The sequence below is a fragment of the Liolophura sinensis genome, chromosome 7, assembly GCF_032854445.1.
Source record: "Liolophura sinensis isolate JHLJ2023 chromosome 7, CUHK_Ljap_v2, whole genome shotgun sequence".
Classification (NCBI taxonomy): domain Eukaryota; kingdom Metazoa; phylum Mollusca; class Polyplacophora; order Chitonida; family Chitonidae; genus Liolophura; species Liolophura sinensis.
The window spans coordinates 22,943,627-22,957,450 of record NC_088301.1 but is presented as its reverse complement, the minus strand read 5'-3'; the positions used below and the strand labels follow the sequence as shown (position 1 = coordinate 22,957,450).

At 35.1% G+C, this 13,824-nt stretch overlaps 1 protein-coding gene across 1 annotated transcript in view; it reads right to left on the bottom strand.

The window, feature by feature from the left end:
- Positions 1-4,728: 4,728 nt before the first annotated feature.
- LOC135471938 (choline transporter-like protein 1) overlaps positions 4,729-13,824 on the bottom strand; it is a 26,548-nt gene continuing 17,452 nt past the window's right edge. The window contains exons 7-17 of the mRNA XM_064751381.1: positions 13,340-13,429; positions 12,656-12,798; positions 11,888-12,074; positions 11,266-11,431; positions 10,486-10,626; positions 9,814-9,929; positions 9,540-9,577; positions 9,150-9,278; positions 8,251-8,343; positions 7,626-7,721; positions 4,729-5,834 (exon numbers count right to left, since the gene is read on the bottom strand). Of these exons, the coding sequence (XP_064607451.1) occupies positions 5,742-5,834; positions 7,626-7,721; positions 8,251-8,343; positions 9,150-9,278; positions 9,540-9,577; positions 9,814-9,929; positions 10,486-10,626; positions 11,266-11,431; positions 11,888-12,074; positions 12,656-12,798; positions 13,340-13,429 (1,292 nt within the window). The 3' untranslated portion in view covers positions 4,729-5,741. The remainder of the gene's footprint in view (positions 5,835-7,625; positions 7,722-8,250; positions 8,344-9,149; positions 9,279-9,539; positions 9,578-9,813; positions 9,930-10,485; positions 10,627-11,265; positions 11,432-11,887; positions 12,075-12,655; positions 12,799-13,339; positions 13,430-13,824) is intronic.

Sequence of the window (13,824 nt, the reverse complement as noted above, 5' to 3'; positions counted from 1 at the left end):
GTTGAAAGATATTACTATTTCTTTCTATGAAAAGATTTCAATAAGAAGCAAACAAAATTATAAAATATGTTATTGTTGGATTTTGAAGAAAGTGGAAGAAAACAGATACCATTTGAAAATAGTTGAAACTTTATTTACAGGAATTAAAATGATGGAAGGATTAACATGAATTACATATTTTCACAATGCTTGATCATAAAAAAGCAGTTAAAATATGAGACATTATGTAATGACAAAGGTGATAAAATTTACATCCCACAAACAAGTTTGTTGTAACATCTAACAGACATTCATACATGTACATAGTTGTCACATGTAATACAATTACATTTGGGATCTGACAAAAATCTTTTATACTCTTTTTAAAGAAAACCACTATTCAAATAACTGTAATAAGGTAAAATAGCTAAATTGTAACTATTCATATAACACACTTTACAAATTTGCTGTCCTGGGGATAACAGCCGTATCGGACAAAAACAGTGCATGATTACATAAGAAAAACAGAAGACCATCAGCTGTCCTCTGGTAGAATGAGACATTCTATGTCGAGGCAAAAAAAAAGTTTCTACCAACAATATCCAAGAGTTTGGACACAACCAATGTATCACAGGTTTGGATTATATCAATAAATCACATTGTTCATATGAAAAGCAATACGTACATGTACAGCATTTGTGTATAACCTAAAGCTTGGCAAGCGGACAACCAGGATAAAAGACGAAATACATCATGAAAGGTGCTTGCGGGAACTCCTGTATACCGAGCTTAAGTCGATCAATCGCAGAGTTATTCCAATGAGAAATTCCTAAGTGATTTAGTCAAGGTTGGCTGTCAAAACTTGCATTTTCACATAACTGTTTTTTAAGTGCTGTTTGTAATTTTTCTGAAATTCTGGATCTGATGTTACCTTGGGTCCATTTTCACAAAACAATGTACATCAGCTTCCTTGTAATTTGCATTTAATAACCTTGCTCCACTTAAAATGCCACATACAAGGCAATGTGATTAAATAGGTTTTGTGAAAGTGAACTCTTATCTGATTTTAGATAATGCTGAAATGGTTTGCTTCCAAAAAAATTGCCACAAAAGCCTTTCTAATAATGTGTCCATGGCAGCACAATCCCTTGCTTCCTTTTTAATGTGTCCATGGCAGAACATTCTAGGGCTTCGTATATGTGTCCATGGCAGCACATTCCTTTAAACAGTTAGGGTACCTTTAAACTGAACTGCGGGGCAAAGGAATACATGAACAAGTATATCTGTATGTACATTGTTCATAAACAAGACTAACATGGGAATGAACTTTTAGTCCAGCGAGAACAAAACAATGAGGTGATGGAAGCACCACTGCAATGTGATTATACACATGTGTACACTTATACAAACCAAGACCAGCTTTATGTACTGGATAATTGCTAAGCTCAGCCTAACCTGATAATGCATGTAATACAACTGCTTTGAGAGATACAGTTACAAATACAAAAAGGTTGTACCTTATTATGGAGACAGACATGACTGAACAACATAAATACTAGAAGACTTGTGTATCTATTAGCATTACCAAAATTAACTCTTTCAATAATTATTTTAAGAGTGTGAGCAATGTGCTTTGCAAAGCTAAATTTAATAATACAGTAGCATTTATGTAATTGCATCATTTGCCTTGTTCTAAACAAAAAGAATGCACCACTGACACAAAACACATACAATTTGTGACTCAAGGTATTGTCAGGATACATCCCTACACCTGATTAGCTATGTGTGTATATGTCTTGCACACACTTGCTCAATACCTATATGGGAAAATGTCAGCAAATGTATCAAGTCATTTTTTTATTTGCAAAACAATCGACCCATTCTCTCAACAAACATTTCTAGATCACATCATGACAATTTTCTGATATGGCAGTCACTGATAACAGTATGTATTAAATAAAAAAAAAACATAAGCCATGTTTCAAGGGAATTTCAGGGTGCACAGGAAGTTAAGTGTTAAAGTAGTTTGTATGTTTCAACAGATGACAAAAGAGATGAGACTTTGTCTCAGAAAACGCTACACCTCAGGGATGGTAACAAGATATCTGTAATATTAAATTCACCTACAGTACGACAACCCCAATTCTTTGAAGCCTAAACTTTGTGCTGCTAGATCACAGAATGTAGTAAACACTCAGTGAACAGTGAATAGAGGGAGCCTCTATTTGTTATGGGGAGGACCCCAAGGGGGTGGGGGGGGGGGTGCGCCAGAACCCCTATTCCCTATACTACTTGGCGAGCCTTGAGATCTTCCTGGTAGTACATATACCTCTAAATTCACCTCAATCAATTTTGAAACTGGCTTTAAATGAAACAAAACATTGTTGATTATACTTATTCTTACAAATACCTGTATGACAAAAAGGGCAAGAAAACGTGTGTTTACATTTATGTATGTGTGTAGGAGTTGTGCAATATGGCCTCAGCTTGTGACCAGTTAGACCGTTAGGAACAATAAAGGAGAGATAAACATCCTATTAAACTAAACTTACAGAACATGCTGCAGCTGTTTTTTCACTAGAAAACACTGAATGAATGAATGATTATGGCTTAATGCCATGTCACGAATACATGTAGATGTATTTGGGTCATGTTGATGGTGATGAGTGGGTGCTATATAGGCATGTCGGATAAAAGGAAGCCCAATGTTCTTGCATGTGTGTGGTGTTTCTCTGATTGCACAAGAAAAACTTGTACAGTGGGTGATTTGCATTTAAGTATTACAGCTGGGTTTTGAGGGAGCATTTCACACCGTTGCTATTAATTGCCAAGGCATGCTTTACAGAAGAAGCCTTACATTTAACCTGCGCCTTGTGCAATGTCCCTGACAACACATGATGAAGCCCCAAGTCACTGCTGGTGCAGCAAAAGCTATACATGTAAGCCACGTATCTTTTAAGCATTCTGACTGCTCTCTGAAGTAGCCGCCATTTGGCATGGCCTCTGGCCAACTGTTGTTCTTGACACATGCATACGTTTTTTTTTTCTTTGTAATCTCCACTCTTCTCAACAACTTGTAATAATAAATATGTTAAGTATGATAAAATGAATTGCACAGGTATCAAGAACATATTATCATAGCTGAATTTAATTGTTTAAATTACAATAAATCTATGGCGGGGCTGCAGATAAATGTGCAGCTTATCATTATATACCTTTATTGTACTGAAACGTATACTGTAGTGTGGGCAACTCCTAAATGGCAGTGGATTAGGAGTGACCTGCACTGTTAACACACCCAAAAATCTGTATTATACTGATCATTGTTAAAATACATTCATTATGTTCATAACCCGACCAACCCACCAAAAAACATTCCGTAAAGTTTTTAAAGTGATATTGACAAAAAAATTTGTTTTCCATGTTACATGTAGTTTCCATAAAATCCTTGCATGTACTGCTTTCCATTAACCACAATAAAAAGCAGAATTCCTTTTTCTGAAAGGACCCTTTTATATCCAGTAAGTAATTTTTGAGGGCAGGCTTAAGTACAACAAAGAACATGCATATCAAAAAGTAGTTCTACTTGCATGCACTGTCTGCATCTCCTTTCCAACTTTTCTTCTATTTTCCTTATCTGCCCCATGTTCATTTTTGTAGGAATAAGGTGTCTCAAAGACCCTGAAACACACCCTGGCTAACCCTTTGCTTGAGTGTGATCCCTATGTATAGTTTCTTCAGTTTAATAACATCATGAAACCACTGTACATGTACAATTTAGTTCCTGCCATGCATGTGACCTAGAAATGCAGTACAAGTGTTTTAGGTACAGCCTAGTCACTACAATCTTGGTACATTAGGATAAACATTGCCAACTAAAAACTTACTTGGGAAATACCACAAACAATATCATTTAAAATAGGTCTTACACACTGTGCATTAATTGTGCATATTTGCAAGTCTTCACAGAATGATTTTGGGGGTATTGGCCAGAACATATTTGTTCGCAACCAAGCGGAAGTAAATTCCAACAAAATGCATGTACATGTATACAACCACAGGCAAAACTTTCATGATACGTTACACATCAATAAGACAGTAAAAAGCAGGCACTACCCATTAAAACATGTCTACATGAATGCAGTAAAAGTCATATATGCACAGAAATTCTACTTAAATAGAAAAAATGACACTAAAATCAAATCCACTCATTTCTTCAGGCAAATTTACAAAAATAGAATTCTACCAACATATCAACATGAGACTCAAGGCTATAAACGAAGGGAGGGGGAGTACTTTATAAGTATTTCCTATAATACTACATGTATCTCCCTGTCACCACCATCACTACATAGAGAATTTGGATCAGCTGTATTGAGACCTTCAATAAACTTGCAGTTGGCCTGAAACTGTTTTCATCAGAGGAACAGCTAGATGTACATATTTACAGATGCTACAGTACTATAGTCCACATGCATGTATCGTAATTCTTCAACCTTTTTGCAAGTTTGCACAGTGTTCATTCAAGCATAATATGATGGCAACAGTGTAGATTGATAAAATTATACTTTTCGTGAAGCCTGGGAATTGGAAAATCCAACTAATTTAGTTCTGTTTCTAAAATTAAATGAAAAATGTGCACAAATTGCACTGAAAATTGCTCTTTCATATGCAAAAAGGTTGAGGAATTAGGGTAGTATCATATACCATGTTAATTAAATCTTCTCTCATCTGTACATACATATATATATATATATATATATATATGCATCAATTCACACGTGATTCATTGACAATCTGCTGAACAGCCATATCTCTTCAGACAACAAAGAATGTTACATTTTGATTGATGGATTTTGCTAAAAGACAGTAATACACCATTAAATATAAAAGTACGTCTAATCAGAAAGGACATTTCGCGCAGATGCCAAATATGCTTTTTAAGATTTTTCTCTTTAAAATTCCAAGCAATTTTTCTTAATTGCTACTACTGTAACAAACACTGAGCTACATTGGCCACAATGAATACAATAAAGTATATCAAAAATTCTTTTTTCCTGCTAAACAGACTGTAATTCCATCCACTATACACACATCATAAAGACCATATTTGGAATCAGCATGAATTAGTCTATTAGACATTGCATACTTTATTTAAAGGTGTTTCCTTTCCTTTCAATGCAGCCAGAAACAAAAATATACAACATTAACTGTGGTATACATGTATTATTAATACTTGTTGGAAAGAGTTTGTCAAACAAGCTATATTTTGCAAAAAGTTGAATTCGCTGTTCATTGACGACATGTTAAAACACTTGAGAATGATAACAACGGCAATGATCTATACTTATATTTACATACATATATATGTAATGATATGTCACATCCACTATGAACAGAGCTGTACACATTGTCAATCACAGGTAGAGTCCTTCCCATGTTGGTTATATTTCACTCGTGTTGAAAATGCGATACTTGTAAGCCACAACACTGGTATCATATCCCCCTGAACCGATGTGCTTAGCTCTGAACAATAAACGATTCGGTTCAAATGTCCATGAACAGGTGAAGTACACAGTAAAATGCATGGATCCGTTGAATAGCCACAACAACACGATGCACACACACACACACACACACTTGGGCAACGAATAAAATCTCTTGGAGTTTGAGCAGCACAAGATTTGTGGCCTGATGACAGGTGGTGGATGATAGTTTTAGGCACATGACGATGTGTGGTGATGATGTGTCCAGATTTTCTGCTACACACGGGCAGGTTCACTTTCCTCCTCAGAGGCCTCGGGGTCAGGCTTTCTGAGATGGTCTAGCCTCTTACTACTGCTGGTCACAAATTTCTGCAAGATAATTCAACAAATATGGTTTTAGCAAACACCCTGTAACATCAACAAAATTTTTAAAAAAAGGTAAATTTACTAATCTTCATGTTAAAATAGTTTTGACCTGGACACAGTTACGTTACCATATCCCACACTCATAACCTTCCGTAAATTAATACCAGAGCATATATAATTTTCCCAACTCTCTTACAAATTGTGTCATTCTCAGGATAATGATTTCCTGGTGTAACATAGGCTGCTAGAAAAAAAAAAAAAAAAATCAATTTGTGAAAATGAGTAACGTACATATGCATGTTTACTAAATAACGAGATTATATCAGTTGCACATGACGTCATTGTGTTATTTGCCAAAGAGAGTTTGTCCATTTGGCTCAAAACCACAGAAGTTCAAGAAAACTTAAACTGCACAAATGCATTCCTATGACTGACACAGATTTAGCCAGAATTTGAAATCTCAAGTTTCTATTACAAGTATTTTCCCTATATCTCCCATTCTGTCAGAATAGGGCGTCTCGCAGACACTGAGACCACCCCCATCCCCCCGCCCACACCCCTCCGGCAAAACCTGTGGTAACTGATAACATGGTCAATTCTGTCTCTATAATATACTGGTAGTCATTCGATAACCTGCACATCTATACAAGTGCATATAAAATACCAGTATATGAACTAGTGACACCTGGGGTCAAGGGTTATTATGCCATCCACATCAGGCTACCTTTATTCCATTTGCTAAAAGGCTTCCATTAATGTCACATGGTAGCTTGACAACATAATTTCTGTGATATTTAAGATAGAGCAAAATGTTACAGACTACATTTTGATCAAATGTCATCAAGCGCCAAATCTAAAGATTGCCTAATGGTCTGCTCTTTCATAACACAGGCAGAGGACACTGTGAAAACTTAATCAGATCAGGCATCTGATATCAAGCTGCAACCTTTACAAATAGAGCTGTCTCTTACTAACAACACATCAGGGCAAAATGACATTCTGTGCTACAATCCACAGTCCCATAAGGAATCAGAAATAGCCAGATAACATCATTAAAAATACCAATTGCTCTTTCATCAGTACATACATGTACATGTATCTAGAGCCTCCAAAGTGGGATTTCAGCTTGGAATTAGCTTTACTCTGGATTACAATCCCATTTGTTATTATCATGCATTATATGTGGCATGAGATTGAATTACAATTGAAGTCTTCACTTGTAGAACTTCCAATTAAATTTAATTTGCTCTGAAATTTAACTTGGCTACTTCTATTGTAAACAATGCCTATGCCTACTATAAATCTTCAACTTTTCAACCACTAACACACTTTTTTCAGTGGAATTTATGCACACAATTATTATGAAAATGACGCTAAAACTGATGTGTTTATGTCACTACAGATGCAAGCTTCATAAAACTGTCCAAATTATTTCTCTACACCCCATAGTTCTCTGAGAATTTTTCAAAACATTGGTGGCAACTGAACTCTACAACATCTTAAATTAGTTACAAAAAACATTAACAACATGAACTAAGATTATTTGCACCAAAATTTAACTCAGTTATACTTAATTAACAATTAACTAGACTTAGTTAAAGTACTTAAAACTTAATTCGCTCACAATACACCTTCCATGATGCCTAAATGTATTTGCACTAACATTTACTATGGCTACACTAACCATTATTGACACTTATGTGCAATGAAATTTAATTCTGTTAGACCTACCAATAATGACACCTACTATTAATGACATCAATTTGCACTGAAATTTTACTCTGTGACACATACCATTAATGACGTGTCCATGGAGTAGGGTTTCTCTGGTGAGCCATCATTCATCTCTGTGTCCTCACAGAAGCACAGTAACAAAGCATCCACCACCATCTGTCAAAAAAAAGACAAAAGAACACATGGAATATATACAATTTCTGATACAACTTTTCTTGTAAAATACAAATTTGACTAAACCACTGCACCACCTCAGGTACATGACAAACATCCAGAAAATCATGTTCATCAAATTACCTTTACATGGCAAAGCAAAATTATCTTCCCCTCATCATGATTTTCCAAAAAGGTTAAGAACACAGATGTACAAAAATAAATTAACTAAAGTATAAACAATATTTTATTTATATGATCGGTGTTTTATGCTGTACTTGAGAATAATTGATTTAAATGATGGCGGCTAACATTATGGTGGTAGAAAACCAGACAGAGTGTTAGGAAACCCACACTTTACTACATATGACAAGAAGTACATACAATATGCAGTTAGGAGGCATCCATTATAATCTATAATCAAACCAGATTGAAATGATACATATTTATACAGTCATGTCTTTTTATGGTTGAGACAAGATCAGATTACACCACTGCATCACTCCAGGTAGTTAACAAAATTAGTTCCTACCTCATATACAGAGAGGAAACACTTGGCTATAAAATATGCAAATACAACCACCAATAGAACTGGGATGGCAAAAAAGTGGAGATCATCCTTCTTCTGCAAAGAAACAACATCAAATTATGAATAATAAAGTCCACAGAGTAAATGATTCAAACATTCAGTTGAAGAAAGTAATACTTATTTAAAAAAAAAAAAAACAGCAATGAAAAAAAATCAGAACAGTATGTTCTTATCTGAACATTATTCCTTGTAATCATAGTTCATTGACTTATTTAAGGAAACTCAAAGTGTCACTGAAACCAGAACTTACTAACTTCTATAGAGTACCAAACTTTATACCTTAATTCTTCTAATTTTTGGGACAGATATAAGTGGTGTTGAAAGTAGAATATTACATTCCTTTACCAGCCTTTTGGAAAAGTAAAGATATGAGTATGTTGTTCATTAGATGATCTAACCATGTGACAAAAAAGAATCTCAATATTCAATAGAATTCAATACTCAATAATCCTACTACAATTGCTAAAATGAGCAGGCCAGGTGTCCAAAAATTAGAAGAAATACAGTATTACATTTGTCAGTCATGTAGCTACATTTTAGGTAGATCTGTGCAATTACTCATACTGGGATCATACCTGGTTACAATCATACCTGATCATACTAAATGTACATGATATAAGATGATTCATCCAAGCATATGTATATTTATGTCTCAATGTGTTATTAAACAATTTTAAAATGAAGTGACACTTGTGGCCACAACATGTACTATATAACAGATTCGAAAAAATTAGTTATAAAGTAAATAATACTGTTTAGCAGCTGATGGACACAAACAGTTACACCATTATGAAGGGCTGTTATCTACCCAGGTACATGTAAAGCTGTACCTATTAACTCACCTTTAACCAGACAATAGCTATAGCACCTGTGGCTGCTGCCACGCCAATCTTCCCCAGAAAAAGAACAAAATCCCCAATACTGTTGATAGCTGCTACTCGGAGGGCGTTGTTTACTATTGTTGTGAAAGCCTGCAATGACCACAAAGAAAAAGCTTCATTAAACATTACAAGGTATTCAGGAATACAACAGCCGTGTGCACAAGTAAATTAAAAGAAAAACTTAATTAAGCCTTAGCTATGCACTGCCTGAGCAACAATTAAGAACTTGTTTGGAGAAAAAAGTCTTGAACTTAAGAGGAAAACACTATTTACTTTGATACTAAACTAACTTTTTTAACAGCAAACCTAATTAATGATCATGTATATACATTTTGTATTTGTATTTCTCACCTTTCTGGCAGATGAGCAGAAGTTGGTCCCTCTGATTGCTGAAAAAAAAGAGAGAATACCTTTACAAACTTCCCAACACCATAGCAAATGTCTAATTTTAAAACAATGACAAAAGTCCTAATATGGTCATAATACATTTGTTCTTGGCACATACGTAACCAATTTCAGATAATAAATATGTATGTAACATATATGCTGTAACAGACACATCACCTGTGTGTATATATCTATTAAAATACTAGGTCTATGTTTCCCTGTATCCTACAGTACTCACCTATATATGTATATGCATTTGCATGCAGAAATTTGAGACATTTTTCCAGGCACCAAAGGCAACATGAACAGCACTTCAAACAGTATTTTGCACAAGCATTCTCTTTGCCTTTAAATCTGAAAGAAAGGGATTAGCAATTCAAATCAATATACAGTTACTATCCACTTCTTCTGACAATTTATATGTACATTATATGTAATTGCTGAAAATACATGTGTTTTTATTGTGTAGTATTATTTATTTATTTATTTATTCATGCTGTAACAAACTTTCACTCCCCACTTATGAATTTTTCATGTATGAGCAAAATCCACGGTTATACAACGATACAGTTTACTGTATATGTATAAAAATGGATATTTTTATGTACGTCTTACTCTCAATACATACAGGTACACCCTAACCCTAACCATCATATATTCAAAACTGTTCATTTATTCATCTTATTTCATAGGTGTTCCATGTCACACTCAAGAATTTGCTACTTATACCACAGCTGGATATGGGTAATGGGAAACTGTTTCACCTCATTCTCCTAATTTTACAAGGAAATGGCAAGAAATGATTGATTCCTGGCACTCAGCAGAAAAGGAAACAGCCAAGATAGTGAGTGGCAGCTACATGTAATCTTTATTTTCAATGCCATGTGTGAAGAAAACCAGTTTCTCTTACTTTTTCTGTAGATACATCAGCAGCATCCGGGGGAATTTGACAAGGGTAATGATGAAGGATCCCGCTGCAATGGATCCCATGTGGAAAAAAAGGTTTTTAACTGAACCACAAATGGCACAGCTATTAACCTCATTTTTCTCTCTGCAATAGAAGTTGGAACTTGTTTTGTTAACATGCAGTCAATATGAAACCAAGCATTGTACTTGATGGTTGGTTTTACATATATATTATCTTTCCACAATAGAATTTGTCTTAAGGACTCCAATATATTATAAAAGCAATGGACCAGCAATATCACATCTGTTTTACAGTTTCTATGAACTTCACCTTCATGTACAGCTCTTGAAAATAAAATACCTTTTACCTGGATAATATGAAGTAATGTGTTATTTATAACATATCAAGAAATTTTAGACAATAAAATAAGCATTTATTCCAATTTTGGCTTCATTAAGACATACTAAATTTCAATCCTCCTACAGTTATCAGTCCATGAGATGAACAGAAATATAAACAGCTACAATTAAAGTGTTAAACTGCATGTACGGTGTTGTTCAATTCCAACAACATCTGCAGAGATGAACGAGCAACAAGACACAGATGTTACATCTGATTGATTTTAATATCAAAACAAGAAGTTCATCTCAAATAAAAGCAGTCCTCAAACTCATATACCATTTCCACAAATGCTGTAAATCCCCAAGCATACATACTATTTCCATAAGTCTCTGTTTGATTCAGTTTTTAACAATAAGATCAGTTATCAAAACGTAAACTTACGCAGCAAAATACCAGCTGGCTACAGTTCCTGACACGACAAACTGCTGACATGCAATGATGAATTCACTGCTCCAGATCAAGCCAATCACATGGTACCACCAGAAGTAAGACACCATGTTGTGTTCTTCATATTTGACCAGCCCATGACCGTTGACACTGGGATACTCTATGCAAAGGAAATAAGACAAACCTAGCAATATACCTTAAAAACAATTCATGTGCTAACTTTGGACGAATTCATTTTTTTTCTTATCTAGACGAATTGAAGATTTCACACCAATATTTACTTTTAAATTAAATTAAGAGGCATTTAGAATGAAAGAATAACATAGGGAGTTCCTATATGGTTACTTCAGATTAATTTCTTTGCCATGTTTCAATGTACATTCTAACATTGTTGTCAAGAATTTCAACAATTAATGCATTGTAGAGATGACATATTTACAGGTATGCTTCCTGGACATTGTTCCTTTTTTCAGTGCCAAAAGCACACAACCAGTGCATCAGAATACATGTAGTGTTCAGACTTGGTTTCTTAGATCACTGGATTACCTTGATTTCATGAAACTTGCTTATAAAGGCACACCAAAGGTACTTGTACCAAGTCCATGGATTGACTAACCTGCAGTGGACAGGTAGGCCAGTACAACTGTCCAGTAGATCAGAAATAGAAAAAGTACTACGAATGTCCACAGTGGTTGGAAGAGTAGACATGGGATGCTGGCTAAGCATTTGCCTGCCTCATGAAATAGGGCTACAGTCAGAGCAATACGCTTCCTCAGGACAAAGATGACCAGGAGTAAAATTACCTGAAATCATAAATCACAAATAATTATGTATTTACTTAATTACAGCTTTCAATTCTGCTTCAGAATTTTTAACTCATTTAAAAATGACCAGGTTTATAACAGGTGAAGGCAGTCATTTTCCAGTTGACTTAAAAGCCACAACCAAACTAGTGATAGCTGGATACTGAGTCTCTGACCTAACTGACTTCACAAATATGTATAAAACACATTCCAAATAAATATCTTGTAAAGATCAATTGTATTCATTTCTGTTATGATGAATACAAAGTTTAATGTGATATATGTTTAGCTTCATTCCTTTGTTTTAAAAAACTATTGAGAAGTCACAGTCTGAATACAAAATCCTGTCAGCAATGTTCTCCACCTAATACAGCGCAACAATTTTTTTCTGAAACAGTGAGAAGTAATAGATTGATTGTTTTACGTATTTTGAGAACTGAAATGCATGTATAATGTTGCTTTCACGCTTTATTTTGGTCAATGTACAGCAGCAACTGCAATTCAATAGCAACATTCTAATAAAATATCGTGACATCTGTTAATAAAATTAAATTTCAACCGAAAACAAATCAGTTTCATACCGTCAAGATTGTAGCAATTATGGAGTAAGCCAAGAAGGCTTTTTGGCTGTAAATATCCACATCCAGAAGAATGATGTTCTGAGAGCTGTCCTGTACAGTTTTACTGGGAGATGCATACATCCACCAGAGAAAAGCTGTCCCAACTGCAAACACACAAACATGGCAGTTTTACTGGGAGAGACATACACCCACCAGAGAAAAGCTGTCCCAACTGTAAACAAACATAGCAGTTTTACTGGGAGAGGCATACATCCACCAGAGAGAAGCTGTCCCAGCTGCAAACACACAAAGGCGTACATTTATCAGACGTTCCAACTATAATTTATTTATTTGATTGGCACAGCCTGGGGAAACCCATGACCATATGCAGGCTGTACTCAAGAATATTTCACTTATATGACGGCGGCTGTAAATGCAAGGTTTTAATATAGCAAACAAGAACAGATCTTGACATCATCAGCTACCAACTCCATGTCATCTTTTATGTTTTCTTTAACAACACAATCATCACAAGTGAGTTCTTGAAAATCTTCATCTATTAAATTGTTAAGGCAGAAAAAGAGAAAGATTACAAAAGAATGTCAAATGCTACAGGAAACTAACAAAAGAACTTAATGAGATGTAATCTGGATAATTACTGCAGCATGGTTTGGAGATTTGTTAAACTCAGGATGTTACACTTACCAACACTGGCTAACACAGCGATACCCAAGATTGCCCACACAATGACAGATGCCAGGAATCTCAACACCAACACCATGAGAAAAGCAACAGCTGAAAAACACAAGAGTCTTTAATTGTTACCACCATCCTGCATCTCCCTGGTGATACAGGAAATCAAGTTACATGTACCATGTTTTGCAACATAAATAAAAAATACTTAATGTTAATGGAACATTCATAAGCACAGGAAGTTATTCTGTTAGTTAATCCTTGCATTCTTCATGCCATTTGACGGATTTCAGGGGCATCTGGCAATCCTGTATTGGATTGTCATCCTGAATAGTTGCAACAATACAAAAACATGGGAGGTCTTCTTTTACAAGGGTTATGTAATTTTGACAATTAAAATTTATTGATCACCTAAATACAGGTACTGCAGTGGATCTGGAAAATTTGTTTTGTAGTGCTGAAGTGTGGTTTTTTTTGGGGGGGGGGGGGGGGGGGGG